This window comes from Leuciscus leuciscus (assembly GCF_965113295.1).
Source record: "Leuciscus leuciscus genome assembly, chromosome: 1".
Lineage (NCBI taxonomy): Eukaryota > Metazoa > Chordata > Actinopteri > Cypriniformes > Leuciscidae > Leuciscus > Leuciscus leuciscus.
Genome location: NC_138725.1, coordinates 12,950,115 through 12,978,011, shown reverse-complemented (window position 1 = coordinate 12,978,011; position 27,897 = coordinate 12,950,115). Strand labels below are relative to the sequence as shown.

Here is a 27,897-nt window from a genome sequence, read left to right as displayed (position 1 = left end):
TGTTTATTAAATCCAGGCAAATGGTTGATGAAACATTGATAAAAATTAAGATGCAATTAATACAAAACGAAATTAAATTTAAAGACAGGCTTTGTGCTTTCTGTTTGAACTTTCTGAAAGTTTTAAAGCAGTCTTTTAGTGCCGCTTTCACGTCCATAACGGAGAACTGTCCCGTCCGTAACATTGTTTTTTTTTTGTGAAATAAATTTCTAAATAAATGCAACTTATAGTCCAGTGCGACTTATATATGTTTTTTTCCTCTTCACGACGCATTTTTTGACTGATCGTTTTTTGAGATATTCAAATACATTGCTTGATATTTGATACCCGTTCGAATTTGATTTTTCTCAAAAGTGACACCCGTAGTATCAGGCAGAATGTAGTTATATGGTCGTAATAGGAATTGCAAAGAACAGCAGTCGTCTTGCCAAACAGTCCAGTTTGGCTCTATCCATATATTTGGCGACATAGTAGAAATTAAGCTAACGTCCTTCGGGCTATGCACGTACACTTCCAGGCCGGGTCAGTAGCCTATACAGTATCGATCGGCTGCAGCTTGCTTTTACTCTAAAGTCTTGATGTATTGTCACCCTAGTAAAAAAAAAAAAAAAAACAGCCTATGTGGAGGTGGAAAAATATCTTCCTTGAGTGATAAGAAGAGTTTCGTTTCACCATTGAATGGATGAAAAGCACGCTAACAATTAAAATATCCACTGTAGCTGCAGCCCAACTTTATTCTAGCCTACACGTAGCACGCAAGTGTTCAGCGTGTGTTGATGTGAATCATGGACATAATTGAAAGTTTATGCATTGGGATTTTGTTGGGATTCACTTAATATATCAGAGATTGCTGAGGGGTGTTTATACATATCTGGGAAATGTCTGGATGTTTCTTAGTGTTTCTTAATGACAGAGGTTAGGTACAGAGCAGCCTACACAATCATTGAACTAGGCTGGAGGCGTAAATTCAACAGCACAGTTCTCTTACGAGAGGTTCTCTCGTATTGCGTAAGTTGCTTACGCTACGTAAAGTTGTCTTTTCTCAAGATCGGAAGCCAAAAATTATCCATCATTTTGTATTTATTGTCAACGCAGTGCGGCAGCCAGCAGACCATAGCAGGCTGTATAAGCATGCTCAATGGCTGTCCTGCGGCAACTGCAGCAGCCTACCAGTGAGCCCTGCGTGACGTCACGCCCAATGAGGGCGCTTTGCGCCCTCCACGCGCCTCAGCCCGCCAGAATGGGTGTGGCTAGCGTGTATAAAAGGAGGGCTCACAGGCTGAAATTCTGATTTTCATGTCTTCAGCGAAGCTCTTCGCATCGCTGGATCTTGAGAGCCGCCGCCGTTGAATTCAGCGACCAGCAAGCTTAGGAAGCGTCTGAGGAAGCCAGCCGTGCCTTCAGCCATCCGTGCCTGCTACGCCATCCGGCGACATATCCTTTTTCTGCTGTGTGTGATCGCCGCTGCGACACACACTTTCTCTCTCTAAAAGAGCACAAGGCGTTTTTATCAAAATGCCTCGTTCTTCCTGCGGCTCGTGCCGAGCCCCGCTCAGCAACGGAGACCGCCACCTCCACAAAACAGTGGAGATGATTGTGGATTTCAGGAGAAAATCCCCAGCACTCCCCCCTCTCACCATCATGAACAGCACTGTGGAAGCAGTGGAGTCATTCAGGTTCCTGGGCTCTACCATCTCTCAGGACCTGAAGTGGGCAAATCACATTGACTCCATTGTGAAAAAGGCCCAGCAGAGACTGTACTTCCTTCGCCAGCTGAAGAAGTTCAATCTGCCACAGGAGCTGCTGATCCAGTTCTACTCAGCCGTCATTGAGTCTGTTTTAAGCACTTCCATCACTGTCTGGTTTGGTTCAGCTACCAAATCGGACATCAGGAGACTACAACGGACAGTCCGGACAGCAGAGAGGATTATTGGTGCCCCCCTGCCAACCCTCCAGGACCTGTACTCTTCCAGAGTGAGGAAGAGAGCAGGTAAAATCATCACAGACTCCACTCACCCTGGACACCCCCTGTTTGAACTGTTACCGTCAGGACGGCGACACAGATCACTGGCCACAAGAACATCCAGGCACAGGAACAGTTTCTTTCCACAGGCCATTTCCCTTCTGAACACTTAACATGCCCCCCAAGGCATATGCCTGCAAGTGCAATACTCCCACTGTCTAGTGCAATATTCTCTTAACTCAGGTGATATTTATATTTATATTATTCATACTACTCAAAATACTGTAAATATGTTCATAATCTGTAACATGCACTAGACTCCCACTGTCTAGTGTAATATTCTCTAACTCAGGTGATATTTATATTTATATTATTCATACTTCTCAAAATACTGTAAATATGTTCATAATCTGTAAATGTTTATTCAGACTATATATATTTTATTCTTAGAATTTGTATTACTATGTTTCTTGTTGTATTTGTATTTGTATATGTGCACTGGAAGCTTCAGTACCAAGAAAAATTCCTTGTGGGTGCAAGCACACTTGGCAATAAAGCTCTTTCTGATTCTGATCTGCGCTCTCTGCCTGGGCCGCGAGCACGCCGCCACCGCACTCTTTACGGGTGGCTGCCCCGAGTGCGAAGAGCTCTCAGTGTCGACCCTGCGGGCTCGACTTGAGGCTTTCAACGAAGCTGTCACTCCACCTGTCTCTGCTGGGCCGCGCAGAAAGAAGCGCTGCTCCCAGAGACCACCGGAGACCGATGTGGCGCATAAAAGCTCGCCGGAACCTTTCCCTCTAGCTTCTCTCTCTCCCTCTCCGCCCCCCCCCTCCCGGCCGCGCAGCCGCCGGCACTCGCCCGCGCCGCCGCCGCTTCAGGGGATGAAGCGGATGAGCTGGACGAGGACGCCGCCGCTGACAGCTGCTCTATCCTGGCCTCTGACAGCGAGGAGTGGTCCACCGCCTCCTCATCAGTCCAGGAATCCGGCCGCACTCGAGCTGGCGAGAATGCGGAACTTCTGCGCCTCCTCACTAAGGCCGTTGACCAGCTTGGCCTCGAGTGGTCACCGCCGAAAGAGCCAGCGCTGAACAGACTCAACGGCTGCTTTCTACATCGCCACCACCGAACACCCGCATCCAGGACTGCACCTTTCCTGCCAGAGTTCCACAATGAGCTTTCTAAATCGTGGAATGCACCATTCTCCGCGAGAGTCTCTTCCCATGCCTCCTCGACGCTCTCACAGGTTGACGGCGCCGCCGAGAAGGGGTATAATTCCATTCCCCCCGTGGAAGAGGCGGTTGCAGCGCACCTTTGCCCGCCCTCTGGATGGCGTTCAAAGGCTGCCCTCCCGTCCAAAGCCTGCAGGACCACATCAGCCCTCGTCAGCCGCGCTTTCTTCGCCGCCGGACAGGCTGCATCAGCCCTGCACTCCATGGCAGTATTACAGATCCTCCAAGCCGATCTCCTCCGTGATCTGGACGAGAGAGGCTCGGACCCCGCTTCTATTACGGATCTGCGCAGCGCGACGGATCTCTCCCTTCGCGCCACAAAATCTGCTCCCCAGGCTCTTGGAAGGTGCATATCCTCGCTGACCGTCACAGAGAGGCACCTCTGGTTGACGCTCGCCGACATGAGGGAGTCCGAGCGGGCTGTCTTTCTCAACGCCCCGCTCTCCCCCACCGGCCTCTTCGGCCCAGCGGTTAACGGGATCGTGGACCGCTTCTCGGAGGTACAGAAAACCACGCAGGCTATGAACCTTTTCCTGCCTCAACGCTCGAGCTCAGCCGCATGCCGTCCTTGCGACCAGCCTGCGCAAAGCTCCGCCCAGCGTCCAGCTCGACCTCCGCCTTCGCAGTGACGACAGGGCGGCCGCCCTAGATCGCGCTCGACCAGCCACAACAGGCCGAATCAGGTTCTCGAGTCCGCGGAACGCGGCAATCAGAGCCCGGAGACCATCCCCCGCGCTTTTGAGCGCGAACCGAGACGAGAGTGAATGGGGAAGTAGCACACCTACTTTCATGCAGAAATAGCGAAACTTCTGTGCAAAGGGGCTATAGAACCGGTACCCCCTTCTCTGAGCGAGTCAGGCTTCTACAGCCGTTATTTCCTCGTGCCCAAGAAGGACGGAGCTCTCAGACCGATTTTAGATCTGAGATATTTGAACAAAGCTCTTATGAAAAGACCGTTAAAAATGCTCACAATTTTTAACTCACATGGTTTATTTCCCTCAATCTGAAATACGCTTACTTTCAGATCCAGATAATACCCCGTCACAGGCCATTCTTGAGATTCTTCGACGGTCGGGTATATCAGTACACCGTTTTGCCGTTCGGCCTGTCTTTAGCACCCCGTACATTCACGAAGTGCATGGACATGGCTCTCGCTCCCCTGAGAGGTCAGGGCATGCGAATTTTGAACTATTTGGACGATTGGCTGATTCTAGCACAGTCAGAGGAAGAACTTATCTCTCACAAGGCAAGGCAAGGCAAGTTTATTTATATAGCACATTTCATACACAATGGCAATTCAAAGTGCTTTACATAGAAGAAATTAAAATAATGAAAAGAAATAAGAATAATTAAAACAGTTTAGAAAAATAAAATAAAATACAGTACTTTTAAAAAATAAAAAAGAATATTTATTATAGATCTTTCTTTCAAAGGATTCCCTTAAGACTTAAATCTTTCAACCTTCTTTTAACCTTCAATCTTCTTACGACTTCCATCTATCAACTTTCCTTTAACTTTCTTTTCTCCCTCATTTACTCACACGTTGTTTTCACTTTCTTTAGCACTTTAGCACTGCGTTCACATTCTTTCTCAGACGAAAACTTTAATATCGTCATTTAAATACTGTTCTACTTTCAAACCCACATTAATCACTTTCACATTATCACTTTCTGAGTGGGCATTTACAGTTTCGGGCTAAATGCCCTGCTGACATAGGAGAAATTAAAATAATTAAAAGAAATAAGAATAATTAAAACAGTTTAGAAAAATAGAGTAAAATACAGTACAGTACAAACAGTCGGACGAACAGCGGCACAGTGCTCATTCAGTAAATGCACAGCTAAACAGAAGTGTTTTGAGTCTGGATTTGAATGTGACCACTGTAGGAGCACATCTGATCTCTTCTGGAAGCTGGTTCCAGCTGCGGCTGGCATAATAGCTAAAAGCAGACTCACCATGTTTAGAATGAACCCTTGGTATTTCTAGCTGATATGATCCTAATGATCTGAGTGATCTGTTGGGTTTATATTCAGTGAGCATATCTGCAATGTATTGAGGTCCTAGGCCATTGAATGATTTATATACCAGTAATAATACTTTAAAATCAATCCTAAATCTAACTGGGAGCCAGTGTAAAGACCTGAGGACTGGTGTGATATGTTCATATTTTCTGGTTCTGCTCAGAATCCTGGCGGCAGCGTTCTGTATGAGCTGCAACTGTCTTATGGTCTTTTTGGGAAGGCCAGTGAGGAGTCCATTACAATAATCCACCCTGCTGGTGATGAAAGCATGCACAAGTTTCTCTAAGTCTTGTCTGGAAACAAAGCATCTAATTCTTGCAATATTTTTCAGATGATAGTATGCTGATTTAGTTATTGCTTTGACATGACTACTGAAACTAAGGTCTGACTCTAGTGTCACACCAAGATTCCTGACTTGATGTTTAGTTGTTTTACCCCTAGAGTGAAGGTATGCGTTCACTTTGAGAACTTCATCTTTGTTTCCAAACGCAATAACTTCAGTTTTGTCTTTGTTTAATTGAAGAAAGTTTTGACACATCCAACTGTTGACTTCGTCAATGCATCGGCACAGGGAGTCAATGGGGCTGTAATCGTTAGGCGATAGGGCTAAGTACAGCTGTGTGTCGTCTGCATAGCTGTGGTAAGCAATTTGGTTATTTCTCATTATTTGGCTCATTGGGAGCATATACAGGTTGAACAGGAGTGGCGCAAGAATTGAGCCTTGAGGGACTCCGCATGTCATGGATGTCCACTCAGACTTATGGTCTCCTATACTCACATAATAACCTCTCCCATCTAAGTATGACCTGAACCATTTTAGGACTATCCCAGAAAGCCCCACCCAGTTTTCCAGCCTGTCAAGAAGTATGTTGTGATCGACAGTGTCAAATGCAGCACTGAGGTCGAGTAGTACCAGCACTGATAATTTTCCTGAATCAGTATTTAAGCGAATATCGTTTATTATCTTTATGAGCGCTGTCTCTGTGCTGTGGTGCGGTCGGAAACCAGATTGAAAATTGTCAAAGTATCCATTCGAGCTTAAGAATTTGTTCAGCTGATTGAAGACAACTTTTTCAATGATCTTGCCTATGAAAGGAAGATTTGAGATCGGTCTATAGTTGCTTAATATGGTCTTATCCAGATTGCTCTTTTTCAGGAGGGGCTTGACAACTGCAGTTTTCAGGGAGTTTGGAAAACTCCCAGAGAGAAGTGAGGCATTTACCACTTCTAGAAGATCTGCTTCTAAACTGTTTAGCACAATTTTGAAGAAAGATGTGGGAAGTGTGTCAAGGGCGCATGTCGATGTTTTAAGGTGTTGTACGGTTTCTTCCAAAATTTTGCCATCAATTTCTTTGAAGTCAGACATAGTAACTACTTTCTCAGGTGGTCTGATCTGTCTGACCCCAGTGCAACTCAAGGATGTGCTGATCACCTTTCTGATATTATTGATTTTCTCAGAGAAGAAAGAAGCAAACTCACTGCACTTGCTGTTTGAGAGCATTTCACTCGGAATCTGGCTTGGGGGGTTTGTCAGTCTCTCTACAGTAGCAAAAAGAGTGCGTGTGTTGTTTAAATTGCTGTTTATAATATTTGAGAAGAAAGTCTGTCTAGCTTTGCCTAGTTCCATATTGAAAGCATGCAGGCTGTCTTTGTAGATGTTATAATGGACTACAAGTTTTGTCTTCCGCCACATGCGCTCTGCTTTTCTGCATTGTCTTTTCATATGTTGCACTGCTGTTGAGTTTCTCCAAGGTGCTTTTTGTCTGCCACTCTTCTTCCTGACTTTACAGGAGCAATATCATCAATTATATTTTTAACTTTTGAGTTAAAAGAATCAAGGAGAAAATCAACAGAGTCAGCAGATATGCTTGGTGTTAAGGATATAGCCTTCATTAATAGTACACTAGTGTTCTCATTTAAGCATCTCTTCTTGACAGACACAGATTTAGCTTCAGTGGCAGGAGAGATCAATATATCAAAGAAAATACAGAAATGATCAGACAGTGCTACATCCTTAATAAAAATCGATGAAATGTTTAGACCCTTACTGATAAGTAAATCTAGAGTGTGTCCATGATTGTGTGTGGGTCCATGTACATGCTGAGTCAGATCAAAAGTTTTTAAAACAGTTTTGATTTCTTTTGCCATATTGTTTTCTGCATTATCTATGTGAATGTTAAAATCTCCAGCAATGGCAAAACAGTCAAACTCTGAGGTAATTGTTGATAACAGTTCTGTAAAGTCCTCAGCAAAGGCTGGAGAATATTTTGGAGGCCTGTAAATAATGATAAGTAAAATGCGAGGAGCACCTTTTAACACAGTACCCAGATATTCGAAAGACGGGTAATTCCCAAATGATATTTGCTTACATTGATAGATATCTTTAAAAAGAGCAGCTAGACCCCCACCTCTCTTAACAGCTCTGCAGACACTCATAAAAGTAAAGTTAGGAGGGGCTGTTTCATTGAGGATTGTTGCACTGCAGCTGTCTTCTAGCCAGGTTTCATTTAGAAACATAAAGTCCAGGTTGTTTGTGGTTATTAAGTCGTTGACTAGAAGTGATTTATTTTTAAGTGAGCGAATGTTTAAAAGTGCTAACTTAACAGTCTTACTTTTTGTCCCCACAGCAGTCTTAGTTTGACATGTAATAGGCACCAGATTAGTTGGGTTTGCTGTACGGCTATTGAAGGCCTTAGACTTTCTATCTTGTAATAGAACAGCAATAGAGAAAGATACAGGCACACTGGGTTCCCGCTTGTTCTGTAAACATTTGAGAAAGTTACTGTTATCATAACAGGAACCCAAAACACATCACTGAGAGCTGGTATCAGTTGTTTTTGGTTCACCTCGAGCAGATGGAGGAGGGTGTGGGCCCTGGCGTTTTGGCCGAAGAGGCCGAAGAGCTCTCACAGGAGGAGGGGGCGGGCGAGCTCGGCGCGCAGGCTTCGGTGTTTGAGGTGCCTGACGATTTTTGGTTGGTATCTGGGGGCTTGCAGCAAAAGAGTGGGATAGTCTGGTTCCAGCATGCACTAGTTCTTCCATTCTCTGTGAGAAGCACAGGAGTGGAGTCGCTGGCGAGAGTGAGAAAGTATCTGGTGAAAGGGGCTGTTGCTCAGGTGTTATAGGAGGCTGTGATATGCTGTCCTGGCTTCCCTGGCTGTTTTTCAGGAAGTCGTCCTTGGGTGCTGAATCTTGGAGCAGTTCTAATATGTCTGTCTGTGATGAGCTCTGTGGGCATGGCTCAGCTGAGATTGTGTCCGTGAGCAGAGGTTGTTGTGGCTCAGTGGTGTTATCATTGTCCTTGTGTGATATGTCAACTTGTTGCTGAAGTGAAGTCCCGTGTTCATTCATACTGTTTCCAGGTGTGTGTGTGTCGTTCAGATTGACACACACTGCAGAAGGATGATTGAGGGAGAAGTCGATATTGTCCTTTAACACTCTTGAACCAAGTTTGTTTGGGTGATGGCCATCCCGATGAAATAGTTGTCTCTGACTCCAGAAAAGATTGAAGTTGTCAATGAAGTTTACTCCTTTTATATTGCAGGTTTTTTGCAGCCATGTATTAATCCCAAGCAGCCGAGAAAACCTGTTTGTTCCTCTTGCTGGGAGTGGTCCACTGATGAATGTTTGAACTTTCAGTCTTTTAAGTGTTTCAAAAAGTTCATTGAAATCCTTCTTAAGGAGTTCTGACTGCTCTTTATGAATATCATTCTTCCCCACATGAATTATGAGTCGATTTGCAGTCTTATGTTTCATCAGAATGTTCTGAAGTTCCCTGTTTATATCAGAAGTTGTTGCTTTTGGAAGGCAGCATGTAGTTGTATCCCTGCTGCTAATGTTTCTGATTATGGAGTCCCCCACTATCAGAGTCCTGGGCTCGGCTGTGCTCTGAGCTGAGTGCCGCTGTCTGCTCGACCTTGAGCGCCAGTTAGCATCAGTGTTAGCTACTGGCTGATACAGTCTGTGTTCGATCACATTCATCACGTTTGGGGATTCCTCATTTACATTCATTAGTACTTCAAATCTGTTCTCAAGATGTATAGGTGTTGGTGGGAGACCAGTGTTTGCCATCCTTGTCAGAGCTGTATCTGGGGTAGAGGATGCTACTGCGGCAATATGTGGGGCTCGTGACAATCTGATGTCTCGAGTGCCTTTGGGTCTCGCTCCCTGTTTGTGCCATCGATTTGTAAGTCGATCGGCTTGTTTCTCTACCTGTCGAGGAGCACTAGTTTCATGGGACTCACCGGCTATATGCTGAGGGTGTCCATGACGAAGCTCTGTTGTGTGTTCCGTCTGGTTTGGTGGTCCCGTAAATAACTTTGTTTCAAGAACTGCAATCCTTTGTAAAAGTCTGTGGCAGTTAGTGCAGCAAGTAGATTCCAGAAGAGGCATTTTCTCTCTTATCCTTGTAGGCAGTTGTGTTTTCCTTTCCCCGGAATGTAAGCTGGGCGGGTAGAAGAATTCTGCGTTTTTGTGGTAATCCAAACTTTGTCGTTTGAGCACTGTGCTGATTTGCTGAAGTTAAAATTAGGTGATAAAAGGAGCTAAAATATAAAAATATAGAAGATAAAATATAAAAGCGATAGAGCAAAGCGCGGAGCAGTAAGCAAGAGCGTCCGAACGGTAGCTGAGCTGAGCAGGAAGTGCTTCACAGAACAGTGCTTCTCAGCCACCTGGAAAGCCTGGGTCTCACGGTCAACTGGACCAAGAGCTCATTACTGCCCAGTTAGTCAACCTCTTTTCTGGGTTTGGAACTGGACTCTGTGGCAATGGCGGCCCGGCTGTCGACACAGTGCGCGCACCGCATCCAACGCCTGGCTGCGTCTTTCCAGATGGGCAGCGCCGCACCTCTAAAAACATTTCAGAGGATGCTGGGTTGTATGGCATCAGCTGCAGCAGTGCTTCAGCTGGGTCTACTGCGTAAGCGCCCGCTACAACGCTGGTTGAACGCTCGAGTGCCTCACCGAGCCTGGGCTTCCGGCGGCATACGAATCAGAGTGACTCAGAGCTGCGTTTCAGCACTGAGACCCTGGTTAGCGGCCGACTGGTACCAGCGGGGAGTGACAATGGGAGCCGTCTCGCACCGAAAAGTTATCTCGACGGACGTATCCAACTTAGGTTGGGGCGCTCTTTTCGAGGGCAAACCGGTCTTTGGCCTGTGGTCAGACCAGGAGAAATGCCTCCATATAAACTGTTTGGAGATGATAGCGGTCGAGAACGCGCTCAAGCGCTTCCTCCCACATATACGAGACCACCATGTGCTAGTCCGCTCGGACAACATGTCCGTGGTGTCCTACGTGAACCGACAGGGCAGTGTCAGATCCAGGAATCTCTGCAAACTGACTGAACGCCTTCTCGTGTGGGCTCATCACTCGCTGCGCTCGCTGAGAGCTGCACACGTGCCGGGCCACTTGAATGTCGGCCCAGACAGACTGTCCAGAGACAACATTCCCCCGGGAGAATGGTCCCTGCACCCCCAGACAGTCCAGCTACTGTGGCGCCTGTTCGGCAGGGCGGAAGTCGACCTATTTGCGTCAAAAGACAATGCTCATTGCCCGACGTTTTTCTCAAAGAGCGAGGACGCGCTGGCCCAAACTGCCAGCATCCGATAGCGACAGTGATAGGACAGTGATAACCTCTTATGCCCCGTCAGGACGCTGAGAGTTTACATCACACGCTCCGCCGCCTTCAGGCGTTCTGAGCAGCTCTTTGTTTCGTTTGGTGGGCGCACCAAGGGTCTCGCCGCCTCGAAACAGAGCCTGTCCAGATGGATAGTGGACGCGATTGCAGCAGCTTATGCGTCCAAACACCTTCAGTGCCCTATGGGTATCAGAGCCCATTTCACTAGAGGCATGGCCTCATCGTGGGCTTGGTCAAGCGGGATTTCTATTCACGACATTTGTATGGCGGCAGGCTGGGCCTCCCCCTCTACATTCGTGAGATTTTATAACCTGGAAGTTCCCGCCTTGCAGGCTAAACTGTTATCAGTTTAAGTGATATGTATGTTCTGCCCAGTCGTTCATGTGCAGACTACTTTCGTTTACTACTAGCTTTTCTGGTGAGCTGCACTAAGGGATGAGATTCTCTATATACAGACCGGTGGAGCCACTCTGTATTTTCCCCATCACGCGCTTGTGCACTGGTGCTGGCCCGCGTTGCTGGCCACTCAGCTGCGCTGGGGGTTTTACTCTCTATACATAGACCGGCAAAGCCGCTCTATATTCTCCCTATGATGTGCTTATGTACTGTGCTGCCCCGCGCTACTGGCCGCATTCTCCACATGCTTATACATAGACCGGCAGAGCCGCTCTGTATTCCTATGAAGTGCTTATGACATGTGTTGACCCGCGTTGCTGGCCACCTGTTCCTGCATGTTATGTTCCCCAGGCTCCCTGGGTCTCATGCAGTGGATGCTCGGCGCACACGGCGTTGACAAGGGGTTCCCGTAGCGTAAGCAACTTACGCAATACGAGAGAACCTCTCGTAAGAGAACGTACTCGGTTACCTAGCGTAACCTTGGTTCTCTCTAGAAGAGGGAACGAGTATTGCGTAACCTGCCGTGTTGCGCCGCGAGCTTATTCGCTTCAGTCTATGAAAACCAGAATTTCAGCCTGTGAGCCCTCCTTTTATACACACTAGCCACACCCATTCTGGCGGGCTGAGGCGCGTGGAGGGCGCGACGTCACGCAGGGCTCACTGGTAGGCTGCTGCAGTTGCCACAGGACAGCCATTGAGCATGCTTATACAGCCTGCTATGGTCTGCTGGCTGCCGCACTGCGTTGACAATAAATACCAAATTAAGGATAATTTTTGGCTTCAGATCTCGAGAAAAGACAACTTTACCCGTAGCGTAAGCAACTTACGCAATACTTGTTCCCTCTTCTAGAGAGAACCGAGGTTATGTTAGGTAACCGAGTACGTTTTTCAGCACTTGACAATCTCACCATTTAATCCAATGAGCATGTTATACAAAACTCTCAGACATTGACATTGCCTATTCATTGCCTGTTCATCCTTATTCATAGTGTGAATTCAGGACACACTTGTATCCTTTATACATTTTTTTTTTATATATAAATATAAATTTTTTCTTCTGAAAATCTGATGACATATTTTGCACACAGGTAAAGGTGCCCAATATCAGTCATTTCTGAAGTAAAAAAAATATATATATATATTTTGGAAAATAGCTCTTTATTTGATTATCATAAAAATGTGTTTTCTATACAGAGATATCGCCATCGGTAAATATCGGTATCGGACACAATTTTCACATCGATGCATCACTAATTTTATGTCACAGTACTGTATTGATGTCAATGGGAATTTCATGTTTTGTTCTATTATAGTGCCACCAAGAGGCGCAGTCCCACCATTTTTTAATGTGTCCTCAGAGTGAGCCCATACATCTGTGTGTCAATTTTGGTGAAAATATCTCAATTCGCTTCGGAGTTATAGACATTTATATGAAAAAAAAAAAAAAACATAAAAAAATTACTGACACCCAACTTTGATTGGATTTTATTACCAATCTCAATAACGGTGACGTGCTTCATAAAGAAAACCAGGGATGGGCAAACTCGGTCCTGGAGGGCCACTGTCCTGCAGAGTTTATCTCCAACCCTGATAAACTTTCCTGCCTGTAGCTTTCTAGTAATCCTGGAGACATTGATTAGCTGTGTTTGATGAGGGTCCCAGATAGCAAGCAACCATCCAAACAATGTTAATGTGTCAATGTTAACTGCATTGAATCGACATCACTTTTACACCCATAATGTTTTTTTTTAGATTTCATCCAAAAAATCTATGATAATGGCATTGAATTTATGTTACAATGTGATGATGATGATTCAACATCATGCTTGCACTCTCAGAAAATAAAACACAACAACTATAACAGTATAACAGTGGCCCTCCAGGACCGAACCCTAATTTGTTTCCTTCATCTCAGTGCATTAAGATTTTGTGACTTTTTCTAAATGATCTATCTATACACACACACAAAACTGGGCTTGATTCAGTTGTTCTGAAGGTATTTAAAAAAAAGTCACACTCAAGACCTTTGAAATGAATGTCTTTGAAATGAAAATAGTTTTTTATTTTTCATTTGTGAAAAAAACACACAATAAATCCAGAATAAATCTGAAAATTTCCATACCTCAATGTACTAGAGCACAAATGCAATGTGAAACGAACGTGATCACTTACACACACACACACACACACACACACACACACACACACACACACACACACACACACACAGGGGTTATTTACTTTTATGTACTAAAATGTGTTTCTTATTCTAAAGTTAATAATTTTATACTTATTTAAATAAATAATATGTAACTGCATTCAAGTCTTTTCTTTTAGTGTCTTTTCTTTTAAAATTTATTTGGCATTATTGCAAAACCAAGACACTTCAAAAGACCTCAAATAATTTTTTTTATTTTTTTATTTTTTTTTAAATGTTTAAATATATACACTCACCTAAAGGATTATTAGGAACACCTGTTCAATTTCTCATTAATGCAATTATCTAATCAACCAATCACATGGCAGTTGCTTCAATGCATTTAGGGGTGTGGTCCTGGTCAAGACAATCTCCTGAACTCCAAACTGAATGTCAGAATGGGAAAGAAAGGTGATTTAAGCAATTTTGAGCGTGGCATGGTTGTTGGTGCCAGACGAGCCGGTCTGAGTATTTCACAATCTGCTCAGTTACTGGGATTTTCACACACAACCATTTCTAGGGTTTACAAAGAATGGTGTGAAAAGGGAAAAACATCCAGTATGCGGCAGTCCTGTGGGCGAAAATGCCTTGTTGATGCTAGAGGTCAGAGGAGAATGGGCCGACTGATTCAAGCTGATAGAAGAGCAACTTTGACTGAAATAATCACTCGTTACAACCGAGGTATGCAGCAAAGCATTTGTGAAGCCACAACACGCACAACCTTGAGGCGGATGGGCTACAACAGCAGAAGACCCCACCGGGTACCACTTATCTCCACTACAAATAGGAAAAAGAGGCTACAATTTGCAAGAGCTCACCAAAATTGGACAGTTGAAGACTGGAAAAATGTTGCCTGGTCTGATGAGTCTCGATTTCTGTTGAGACATTCAGATGGTAGAGTCAGAATTTGGCGTAAACAGAATGAGAACATGGATCCATCATGCCTTGTTACCACTGTGCAGGCTGGTGGTGGTGGCGTAATGGTGTGGGGGATGTTTTCTTGGCACACGTTAGGCCGCTTAGTGCCAATTGGGCATCGTTTAAATGCCACGGCCTACGTGAGCATTGTTTCTGACCATGTCCATCCCTTTATGACCACCATGTACCCATCCTCTGATGGCTACTTCCAGCAGGATAATGCACCATGTCACAAAGCTTGAATCATTTCAAATTGGTTTCTTGAACATGACAATGAGTTCACTGTACTAAAATGGCCCTCACAGTCACCAGATCTCAACCCAATAGAGCATCTTTGGGATGTGGTGGAACGGGAGCTTCGTGCCCTGGATGTGCATCCCACAAATCTCCATCAACTGCAAGATGCTATCCTATCAATATGGGCCAACATTTCTAAAGAATGCTTTCAGCACCTTGTTGAATCAATGCCACGTAGAATTAAGGCAGTTCTGAAGGCGAAAGGGGGTCAAACACAGTATTAGTATGGTGTTCCTAATAATCCTTTAGGTGAGTGTATATTCATAACAAAAGCTGTTATAAGAGCAGTCAGTCACATCCAAGAAACTGAATGGATCTCTATGGGTCCTCTGCTGGAAGTGAATGGTAATTACACTTTTTGGCAAAACTATATTATCTGTAAAAAAAAATTCTAACCAGCAGTTGAAGAATTATGCATCTCACACCTAGATCAATATCCAGAAACAACGCATATTTAATTTTGATCATCATTAATGTGTTTTTTTGTTTTTTTTTTATAAAAAGGTAATATTTCATATGCATGCTAATAGTGTAGCTGAGGTATTTTGTAGTAAATGGGTACAAAAGTACTTAAAATCTCCCAAATTCATAGAATTAATGTATAGATCAGAAGTAAACCAAAAAATTATATATTATGTGTATTATTAAAAATGTTTTTTTTTTTTTAAATACAATCACTCTATAAATTTTTGGGGTCATATTGAGTGTAAACAGGAAACTAGAGACATATGAGGAAAAGATGGTTCAGTCCTGTGTCTGCTGGGAAACTTCCCGCTAAAACTGTATAAGAATGTTTAGAGAGTGTTATCCTTCCTTTCAGGAGAACATTCTGGTAACAAAAATAAAATTATCTACAGAAACAATTACAAGAACAACATAATGCTCTCAAAACATTGATAGAACAACAACATTTCTATCTGGGATGAGCTCATATTGTCAAGTCAAGTCAAGTCACCTTCATTTATATAGCGCTTTTAACAATATTGATATGGAGATCATAGTATGAGCAGACAGTGAATGTGCTGTGAGTAAAAGAACTACAAATAACCTTTATCTGTTGTTTTGTTTGTTTGTTTTGTTGTACTGGTGGTGTAAAGGAATACAAATATTCTCCTAGTGCATGTTTAATCATATTGTATTAAATGATTTGTTAATGCATTATTTTGTCATGACTTTACTTGAGACGGCCCTAATCATGATCAAATTCACTGTTAACTACTTCCCAAACTCAGCTCATGATTGATCATAAACTTACTATCAAACACACAACGAGTGTTCAGCTCAGTGAAGTGATGTTGTGTGGTCAGAGAACAGAAGTACAGTATCATCACGACTGTGTCTGGATGGAGAGTGAACTACTGATCCCAGCAAACCTTCCCTGAGTTTTGCTCCTTCCTTTGGGAACTGTTCCACAAATATTCTTTGTGGGTTTTGAATTGTTATTTTGTATTTAGCTGTGCATAAGTCACAGTAGGGCGAGTTTGAAGGAAAGAGAGAAACACAGAACAGATAAAGAGCTTTTAAGGGCAGTTATTAGTGTATTTTCTACGGTTGAAGAGGAGGATCAACTAATCCTGTGCCGTCCAGTAATGTTTATGACAAAGCTGACATCAAGAGTTCAAGATATGATGATATTACATTATTTACATTTCTTATTCCTTATTAAAGATGCAGTTTGATTTGGTTTATCTATAAATATGTATGAGTTAAACCTTCTGCTTTGTATGCTGGTATGGTTTATTTTTCATTTATTAATATCATAATGATCACTGAGATATGCTGTGTTTCAGGTATCAGTGGAGATGATCATGTGTTCATCAGTTCTGGTGAAAATGTGCGTCTGTCCTGTAATAATGCTCTTTCTGACTGCAAATCAACTACATGGATCTACAGCAGAGATTCAGCAGCAGTTGAACTGATTACTAAAGGGATAAAGAATAAAGAGACAGAGAGACATGAGAGACTGAGTCTGGAGTCTGACTGCTCTCTGAACATCAAGAACGTCACAGAAGAAGATTATGGATTATACATCTGCCAACAATTTGTGAATAGACAGAAACAAGGATCTGATGCACATGTTTTTCTGCATGTTCTTCATGGTAAGTTTATGATTATGTGATCAATTTAACCCTTTAGAACCGGAAGCTAAAATAGGTGTTTTTCACATAATTAGATTTTTTGACTGTAAAATTCTAAAACAATGTGCTATCTTCATGTGCAAGGTGTCATCTTTTTCAGAAAAAGATTAGCTTTCAACAAATTACAGTTATTGACCATTATTGTGTGTGGTGAGTTTGTAAATAGAATTTAAAGAGACAAAAAAAAAAAAAAAAACGAGAATAAATTTACTGATTTTTATTTAGAAAAAAAAGAAGAAATAATCATAAACGAAAGAAACTAACACTTTAAAGTTGAAAAATGAACTATAATACATATATACAAGTCTTTTTTTGTGATATTGGGTTGCACAGTTTTCATTCAGGACACTTTCACGCATACAAATGCACGCATTCATAGGCACACACACATGCACGCACTACATGCTTAGAGGCGTGAAAGAGTAACGGCCATCCGCCTCCCAAGTTTCATTAGAAATCATCCCAATCCCCTCTTCTACTGTCTAACACTTCTTTCGCCATGTATTTGTTCGTTTCTTATTAATATTGTATGCAATCCAAAACACTCTAACCTGCCGTGCGTCGTATCTCTCTGTTCAAATCCTTCCATCCCGCGCTGCTGTCATTTGCAGACGGAAAGCATGACATTACTGTAATAAGCCGTATATTGGCGAAAAGTGCATGATGTCTACTTTCAGGAGCTATTTGAATTATTTTGATAGTGCAAACGGTTGAAGAGTTACAGTGACATGAATAGCTTGGTTGGCTGTGTCGTCGACGACACATCCGGTTTTAAAGGGTTAAAAAGGGCAGGTTCTCCCTTTAAACTCAGATGATAATTGAAGAGTCTGTGATTTGTGTCTTGTGTTCAGTTTCAGTGTCTCCATCATCGTCATCACCATCATCATCATCATCTTCATCCTCACAGACTGAGATCAGTCCAGGCCGCTCTGTGACTCTCTCCTGTCAGTTGTATTCAGATACTGGATTCTCCTGTGATTATTTGGTCAGTTCTGAGGGAGTTGAGCTGTTGTGGGTGAATCAAGCTGGTGTTGATCTGAAGACAGACTCCAGATATCAGATATCAGCTCCAGGACACTGTATCAGGACTCTGACTACAACACTCCTGAATGAAGATAACAACAGAGAGTGGAGATGTCAGCTTACTCACAGAAATCAACTCAAGACCTCAGTCAGATACACTGTCAAGTATTCAGGTGAGAAAACACTCTTTTCAGACAGATTTGTGAAAACTTTCACACACACTGGCTCTACTCTTTCTGATGGCTTCATACGTTTGGCAATTGTAAAATATTAGTGGTCATAAGTCATAAACTGCATGAATCCTTATAATTCCCAATATTGACCTCCTATGGGTCATACTAGGCTAAAATAGACTCTTCTGATTTATGCAATATTTCATGTATGACCCATGAGGGACGTCAATATTGGGAATTATAAGGATTTGTATGCAGTTTGAGGAATTCTAAGGCTTAATAATGTCATTGATTCAGGAAAGCTGAAGGTTTATGGGAAGCAGCTCACTGTGTTTCACTCTCATATAAACCAGGAATAAATGATACAGTAACATCTCTCTTCTCAACTACTGCCACTGTAAGCTGTGATGATTGAACACAAACTGCATGTGATGATCAATATGAAAATATGATGTTAATGTCCTGATGCGTCTGAACATTCATCTTCTGCAGCTCCAGTCGCTTCAACAACACTGACTCCAGTCAGAAGCTCAAACTCTGAGAAGACATCAAGCCGAACTACAGCAGCAGCTTCTACACAAGGTTCATGATCACATGATCACATGATCACTGTCACACATCATCAGTCTCTCGCTTCTGTGGTTTGCACTGGCTCTCACAGACTGCTTTATCATCACACATATTATCATCAAAAAAAGCTCTTGACTTGTCAGTCTATGGCATTGTGATATGACCGGTCTTGTACAGTCTGTTGTATGATGCAAAATAACCATAATATACAGCTAGTGTAACTCACTCCACTCCTATGATAAATTAATAAAATCATAATGAGGATTTATTAAACACAACTGTTAGTGTGTCATCCCAGCACCAGAACTGAGCGTCACACTGATACGGAGGTGCTCGAGACTATAGCAGTTTGTAAAATAAATGCCTTGACATTGTGTAATCATATTTCTATTTCCATCTTGTTTTTAAAAGTTGTAACATCAACTACAGCAACAACACTGACTCCAGATACCACAGCAATCTCTCTGAGTCCAGGTGTGTAAGAACGAACTACAGCAGCTTCTACACAAGGTTCATGATCACATGATCAGTGTCACATACATCAACCTTGAAGGATTCCTCAATATTTGTGCATTTTAATGTTTTCATACAGGAAACATTGTATGTTTTAGATGCCGTCAATAAATAGATATTCTACACAAACTTAGAAAAGCAAGTGTGCTAGAAACTCACTTATAAGTTATAACATGAATATCTATGAATGAATAAAGCATCAAATAGATTTATTTTTGGTCAATAGCGATAGTCATTCTCCTCCTGACACCTTGAGATTGAAGTAAGAAGAAAATGATGACAGACATATCCATCATTTCTGTGATGAGAAGCTCAAGTATTATGATGATGATGTTGTGTATATGTGGCATTATGTGTTGAACTGAACTAACAGACGTGATCCACAGATCCAGGAGAAACTGAAGTCAGTGTGACTGCTGGATCATTATACAGAGGTACGACACGTTCATTTATACTGACAGCTTTATAACATTATAACATTATCAGTCAGTCTGTAAAAGCTTCATCAATAACTGTTGATAGTTGAATACCCTTGACTTCAGTCATGTACAGTTTCTCTTCTTCCTCTCATGTTTCCTGCAGTGATTGTGATTATTGTTGAGATCGCAGTGTTTGCTGCTCCTACTGTGATTCTTCTTCAGATCATCTGTGCAAGAAGAGCTGGTGAGTTTTGAGCCGCACACAATCTGATGATTCACACTCATCTGATCTGGAACAATCTGCAATCATGATAATCATGATAAAAACACATACGAGAGGTCAGTCAATGCTTTTATTTTGCAGGGAGGAAGGACTCGAAGCACCCAGAGGAAATAGAGATGCCTGCAATATTAGAATAAAATTCTGGTGAGTTTTGAGCAAATCTGCAGCAATATTTACAATAGCAAAAACTTACAGAGGATTGTTCATCGTTTTATTTTCTTCTTCTCAGAAAACTAGAGAAAAACTCTGATTACCCTGAAGAAAGAGTGACACCAAGTTTAGATTAAATGTGTGTTTTTTTACAAATAAAAGGCCAGGTTTTTTTTCATTAACATCCCAGTCAACATGTTGATCTCACAGTGATCTCTTCATATGATCACAATGTGAGTCACAAGTGTAACCTATGCGAACAATAACCACAATATGAGGTCATGTTCATGTTCATGGTCATGCTCAATGTGAGGTCACCCCAGCTAGAAATGTTATTGGACATGAACTTCATCGTTAAGACGTCAAATTTTGGTTGAAAATGAAAATTGGGTTGATGTGTTAGGCCGGCTACACACTGGCTGTGTGGCGTGTCCGTTTTTATTTCGGCTCCCATGTTAACAGGTTAGATCTTGCACACCGCCTGTGTGACACACGCGTCTCAGGTGCGGAAGAAAACGTGTGCATGCTAGAAATAGAACCGACGCCTATTTTTCACGCGACACGCAAGTGTGTTGGAAGCGTTTCCAGGCAAAATAGAATAGGAAAATATGTTTGTATGTCATTTTGACACAAATACATATTAATAAATGATATTTTGATGTTTGAAAGTCTCTAGGTTTTGACATAAATGCAGATATAAATGTAATTTAAAAAAAAAGAATAAATAATTATCGATTTTGAAATATTGCACCTGTCAATACAGAACAAAATATTCTGTAGCCTATTTTGTCAATATTGCTGACGTTGTCTTTGCTGTATCGTCACCTAGCAGCAGCAGCGCCGCGTCAGACACGTTTCTGGTGTGCAAAGACATAGAAAACGCCACGCTCACGCAACAGAAACGCCACGCTGTGTAGCCAGTGTGTAGCCGGCCTAAACATTTGATGGCAGGCTCCAACTTCCTTAAACAACTCCACAAACAGCATTACCAGCTTCACTTATTACTAACCCAATTTACTTTATGTCATATGTGTGGAAAAGTTCTTATTGAGATTAACAGAGGTTTAGATGTTGATGATTTATTAATAATAATAGTTTGGTTTGCTGTCATCATTATGGTGATCAGTGTTTGCTTTAGTTGGTCAGTTTGACTCTTGATGTTTTAAAGTTAGTTTTTCTCTGGCTGCTGGAACTGTGTGTTATGGCAAGAACAGTAAGAGGAAATGTGATCAGATGATGTCATCTACTTGATGATGATGATAACGATATAATCCTCATTTACTGCTCTGATCAGCTGATCTCTTCTAGATTGTGTTATTAATTTCATATAATTGATTATAGTAATGTTTCTACAGTATGACATCCAAAAGTTAAAAAAAAAATATATATTTTAAATAAACCATATAATTACCAGTTGCAATTATAACTGTATAAGTTCCAGCATAGGTGCCTTCTGCACTGGCATCATCTGGTCTGTCAAATGTGTTAATTATGTATATGGTGTCGAGTGCAAGGCACGCACTATACTTTTTTCTTTTTGCATCCTTTTCCTTCATCTGAAAAAAACAAAAAAACTAATTAGCTTTAATGCAGTGCACATATACAGACAGCCTACTCAATCATGTGAATGTCTCTAATTGTCCATAAGGCAAAAATAAAAGCAAATGTGATCTTCTGGATCATAACAATCTGTTATGCTTGTGTCTCTTGTTTATGGAATGGATCCGTCCAGAAAACATTTTCGTGGAGTTATGAAACGTGGAGCTTTTAGGGTTTGGAGCTGTTATCCGTCCGACTGGCAAGAGCGTGTAGTGGGTGTGGCCAAACTATCACATATCACTATCACATCTATTCAAAACTTTTCAAGCAAAGGTTTTAGCCAGGAATGGATAAACTCGGTCCTGGAGGGCCACTGTCCTGCAGAGTTTAGCTCCAACCCTGATAAACTCTCCTGACTGTAGCTTTCTAGTAATCCTGGAGACATTGATTAGCTGTGTTTGATGAGGGTCCCAGATAGCAAGCAACCATCCAAACAATGTTAAATCAATGTTAATGTTTCGATGTTAACTGCATTGAATCAACATCACTTTTGCACCCGCAATTAATGTGTGAACTCGTGAATAAAGTTTATTCACCTTATTTTCCACGACAACAAGGGTGACGCCATTACGCTCATTTTGTCATCTTACTTCCGGCTGAAAGGACCTACGCTAGTTTCTAGACGTAATTCTATAGTTGTAACGGTAAAATATGTAAAGTATTATATGCTCAGTTAGGGGCTGCCATAACAATTGGATTAAGAGGATAGAACAATTTAACCAACGGTGTTACGAACACAATGAATGTTGTGGTGTACTTTACGATTTACACCCAGTGGAAGGCCCTAAACTTGAAGTGCCCACCCAAGCGATTTTATGTGTGTTCGTACCATTTTATGGACGGGGAGCAGACTGACGAACACCCTTACCCCGAGTAAAGGCTCGGCTATGATGTTCTGGTAAAGAAGTCCCGGCGGGTGCTGAACAGGTTGTCAGATTCAGGTAAGCTAACTTAACGTTACCTAACTGTTGTTACCTAACTTACCTATCTATGTGCCTGTTAGCCTAACGTTAGATTCGTGAAGTCCGTTCTATGAATACATTTAAGATTAGTAACGAGCCGTTAACAAAATACAACGAATCTTGCATGATTACCATTGGCCACCTATATATGTCATATTTCTTATACAGTGAGGAAAATAAGTATTTGAACACCCTGCTATTTTGCAAGTTCTCCCACTTAGAAATCATGGAGGGGTCTGAAATTGTCATCGTAGGTGCATGTCCACTGTGAGAGACATAATCTAAAAAAATAAATCCAGAAATCACAATGTATGATTTTTTAACTATTTATTTGTATGATACAGCTGCAAATAAGTATTTGAACACCTGAGAAAATCAATGTTAATATTTGGTACAGTAGCCTTTGTTTGCAATTACAGAGGTCAAACGTTTCCTGTAGTTTTTCACCAGGTTTGCACACACTGCAAGAGGGATTTTGGCCCACTCCTCCACACAGATCTTCTCTAGATCAGTCAGGTTTTTGGGCTGTCGCTGAGAAACACAGAGTTTGAGCTCCCTCCAAAGATTCTCTATTTGGTTTAGGTCTGGAGACTGGTTAGGCCACGCCAGAACCTTGATATGCTTCTTACAGAGCCACTCCTTGGTTATCCTGGCTGTGTGCTTCGGGTCATTGTCATGTTGGAAGACCCAGCCTCGACCCCTCTTCAATGCTCTAACTGAGGGAAGGAGGTTGTTCCCCAAAATCTCGCAATACATGGCCCCGGTCATCCTCTCCTTAATACAGTGCAGTCGCCCTGTCCCAAGTGCAGAAAAACACCCCAAAGCATGATGCTACCACCCCCATGCTTCACAGTAGGGATGGTGTTCTTGGGATGGTACTCATCATTCTTCTTCCTCCAAACATGTTGAGTGGAATTATGACCAAAAAGTTCTATTTTGGTCTCATCTGACCACATGAGTTTCTCCCATGACTCCTCTGGATCATCCAAATGGTCATTGGCAAACTTAAGACGGGCCTTGACATGTGCTGGTTTAAGGTCAAATATATATATATATATGTGATGATGATGATGATGATGATGATGGAGACACTGAAACTAAACACAAGACACAAATCACAGACTCTTCAATAATCATCAGTTTAAAGGGAGAATCTGCCCTTTTTAAATTGATCACATAATCATAAACTTACCATGAAGAACATGCAGAAAAACACGTGCATCAGGATCTTGTTTTTGGTTTTTTATCCATTGTTGGCAGGTGTAAGATCCATAATCTTCTTCTGTGACGTTCTTGATGTTCAGAGAGCAGTCAGACTCCAGACTCAGTCTCTCATGTCTCTCTGTGTCTTTATTTTTTTTCCCTAAAGTAATCAGTTCAACTGCTGCTGAATCTCTGAAGCTGTTATAGTAGGTCCATGTAGTTTTAGATTTGCAGTCAGAAAGAGCATTATTACAGGACAGATGAACATTTTCACCAGAACTGATGAACATATGATCATCCACTCCACTGATACCTGAAAAACAGTATATATCAGTGATCATTATGATATATATTAATAAATTAAACCATAACACATACCAGCATAAAAAGCAGAAGTTTTAAATCATAGTATTTTTCCTCACTTAAAGCAAACAACACACTCTCCAGAATAAACTATTAGTCTTTATCAGAGAGCTGTTCAAATCACTGACACACTCTTAATATGAAGATAATTCTTCATCATCAGATGTTTGAGTGACACTATGTCCAGTATCAGGAATAATACAGTATGATCTGTGTGTATCAATACACAACTCTGAGATCACAACGTGAATGTGTGCAAGAATAAACTGAGCATGTTCAAATGAACTCTTTCCAGACTAATTCCACTAAATGTTGTAAGGGAGGATTTCCTGCAAGACTGACGAATGACTAAAGAAACATTGTCAGCAAGATGGTAGAAAACTGTACTTTTTATAAACCTTTACAATGTGACCAGATGTTACCTGTTATGAAGTTATTTTTTATAAATCTTAACAGTGTGAGCAGATGTTACCTGTCAGTCATTTATTATTAAACCATATAATGTGACCTCTGTAGATTCCCCTTAAAACAATCACGATGAATGAGACAATGTGAGACCAACTGATCGTCGTACGAAGTTTTCTCCGTGCTCCCAATTTAAAACATTTACGGTATTAACGTTATTTGTCATTTTGCTAAAGTTTTGGCTAAATATAAACAATCTTCTAACTACTTAACTAGCTACCGGATGTGCCGTGCCAGTTTAGCGGAAGTCGGATGACAAAATGCGGAAGTGCGAAGTATTAAAAGTGGGCAGGGCGGAATAAGGTGAATAGTCTAAATATAAAGTCTAAATATAACTGAATTTAGTCTGACTGCAACGCTATAGCCTACCTAATGCAGAGACCCATGTGGCATTTCCTGATGGATCGAGGTCGTTCCTTAACTTCCTTTTCTACGTGCAATTAACACAAGCTCTAAGCGTGAGTGAGTATGCGCCTATAGCAGGGGTCCTCAACTCTGGACCGCGAGATCCACTGGACCGGCTCACACAGACTGGTTTATCATCACAAATATTATCTACAAAAAAGCTCTTTAAATAGATTTGTCAGTCTATGACATTTTGATACATGTCTTGTACAGTTTGTTGTCAGAATCAGAATCAGAAAGCTTTATTGCCAGGTATGTTTGCACATACAAGAAATTTGTTTTATTGACAGAAGCTTCCACAGTACAAACAGAATAACAGTGACAGGACACAGATAATAAAAATAATACAAATATAAGTAGTAAACAAAAAATATTTATATATATATATATAAAAAATAGATGGTATGTACAGGTATGCATGTACAAATGCAAGGACATGTAAATAAGAAGCCTGGTGTATTAAATAAATAAATGTATAAATAGTGTTTAAGTATTGCACGTTAATTGCTAAGTGCAGGCCTTAACTGTTCATGAGGTGGATTGCCGGAGGGAAGAAACTGTTCCTGTGCCTGGCCGTTCTGGTGCTCAGAGCTCTGTAGAGCCGACCAGACGGTAACAGTTCAAAGAGGAAGAGGCCTGGGTGTGAGGGGTCCAGGGTGATTCTGCCAGCTCTTAAATGTCGAAGTGATTTTTATGCTTATCACTCTAAATAATAATTCAGTGGCTTAGTCAATAAAACAGTAATAATTAACTTTATTAACTTAATAAAATCTCTGAATATCATTTACTTGATAGTTTGAGTTGAACATACCGGAATAATTGACTAAAACTCCAACAATTAATTTTGTCTGACATTTACAGTTACATCTAAGTTTGAAGTTTTTCACTAAAATAATTTAGTATTTGACTAACCAATTATTTATTTAAAATACACTTAGCTAATATATTTGTGAAATTTCCATCATAATATTTGAGGATGGATAATTAAACTAATCTATTTCAAGAACCACAAATATTACTTAAATAAAATCAATATTATTAATATTTAACACGCATAAGAAATTGATTAAGTTTACTCAATTAAAACAATGCACCCCTCCCCCACCCTCTGACGTGACGACAACTCAACGGTTGAGTGAGCGCGCGCTGTATGAACTCTCTCCAGTCCAGCACAGTTCTCCTCTTCTCTCCTTAGCAGCGCAGAATTGGTGCATTTCCTCTGTGAAATTCAGGTGTGTGTATGTTTTATTTTATCTGTATAATCATTAATGTGTTTTAAATAATTTTATTTAATGCGAAATAACATACAGAGACGCAATGTTACTCACCTTAAACGAGTTAAACGAGTGTCAACTCGCACCTGTCTTTTCACATGATTGTAACGCCTTGCTTAAAAAACACACAACTATATTCCTAAAGATAATGAATATAACTAATTTGGATGATAAACTGTCCTCAGAACTGTGCACTGTGTGTTTATTGGCAGGTTATGGAGTGAGTCGCGTCGCAGCATCTTCGGCTGTGAGTGACGCAGGACGGCGGTGTAAAGTTAGAGGTTCCCCCGCAGAGGCGAGCCCATCTCAGGCATGAGAACCAGCGCTGATCCGGTGGATATTGGATAACAGACTGGTTGATTACACTTGAATTGCTTGAATGTTTAGGCCTAAATGTTTAATTTTTGGGGGGGTGACATGCCCCCATGGAAGAAAATTTAGGCTATAAAGGCTATCATGATCATTTTGCCAACAATGAACCATGGATTTGTTTAGTTTATAATACGTTTTATTTTTTACTTAAACAAATACAACATATAGCCTAACATTCAAAACTCATCGGCTTAGACTGCATTTGAAGAAAAATAAACACAACAGTTTTCTGTAGCCTTGTGCGAACTTATTCAATAGAATTAGACTTCTAGAATGTTCTTTCCATTGCAAAAAATTATATTTTTAATTTAATTAGACAACATTTTAAGGAAGTGTAGTGCAAATATATTTATATAATTATACTTCCATTATAGTTAACTTTCTTTCCAGTGCAAAACAATAATACATAAAAAAACAGCTAATAAAGAAAATCTAAAATATCGCACTCAAATACTGCATTCAAGCAATACAACACCTGTATGCACATGGAAAATCTCACAGAAATAAATAAACCTTCAGACTAAACACATTGTGCAGCTATTTTTTCCATGTGTACTTTTTTGATTTCTTTACAATGTCAGGCTAAACCTGTACTATCTCTTTTAATATAATCACTTTCTTATCAACTATATTTGAGTTTAAAAAATCCACATGATTAACGTTACATAGCCTACCATATCAGCCTCTGGAGACGTCTGACGGACAAGGAACCTTGACATCGCTCCCTCCTGTGCCCGGACAATCGGCCTTGTATTCATTGTCCCTCAAGCATTCCAGCCACGGGCAGTCATTTTCCCATTCAATTCTATATGTTTGTGCTCTTTTTCGCCGGCTGCTCGGAGGCGCTCGGAGGTAGTCATTTTTACATTTCCCGCTGTTGTCACTTGTCGTCATCGTTGCTACGATACGTGACTCGCAATGACTGAAACGACCAATTAAAAGGGCATTCTCTGATGATGTTCCAAGATGTTAAATTAGAAATTAGTATCTACCGCACCGTCGGTTTTTTTCTTATCATAGCCTACTAATGTCTTCGTTCATGACATATATTAGAAGCTATGTGTCTGTCATGGATTTGCACTGAATTGATTCTCAAAAATACGGAACAAAGTGCGTTCCGTATCAGTTCAATACGGAACAAGACTTTTATGTGTCAAATACGGAACGATTCCGTATTATACGGAACGATTCCGTATTATACGGAACGGTTGGCAACCCTAGCCAGGTAAACACATGGAAAAATGCTAGGAAATGTTCGCAGCAGCAAAACAAGACTTAGCCCAGAGTGTTGTGTGAGTGTGGCTTAAATGAGTGTTTGAACATG

The 27,897-nt window shown here is 41.4% G+C and overlaps 2 protein-coding genes across 4 annotated transcripts in view; one reads left to right on the top strand and one right to left on the bottom strand.

The window, feature by feature from the left end:
• LOC309501742 (uncharacterized protein) overlaps positions 1–21,595 on the top strand; it is a 67,448-nt gene extending 45,853 nt beyond the window's left edge. Inside the window, exons 3-9 of the mRNA XM_082173976.1 lie at positions 17,651–17,995; positions 18,488–18,577; positions 18,977–19,039; positions 19,465–19,512; positions 19,661–19,741; positions 19,862–19,924; positions 20,010–21,595. Of these exons, the coding sequence (XP_082030102.1) occupies positions 17,651–17,995; positions 18,488–18,577; positions 18,977–19,039; positions 19,465–19,512; positions 19,661–19,741; positions 19,862–19,917 (683 nt within the window). The 3' untranslated portion in view covers positions 19,918–19,924; positions 20,010–21,595. The remainder of the gene's footprint in view (positions 1–17,650; positions 17,996–18,487; positions 18,578–18,976; positions 19,040–19,464; positions 19,513–19,660; positions 19,742–19,861; positions 19,925–20,009) is intronic.
• LOC309502537 (uncharacterized protein) overlaps positions 1–27,897 on the bottom strand; it is a 143,656-nt gene that overhangs the window by 66,675 nt on the left and 49,084 nt on the right. The window lies entirely within an intron of this gene.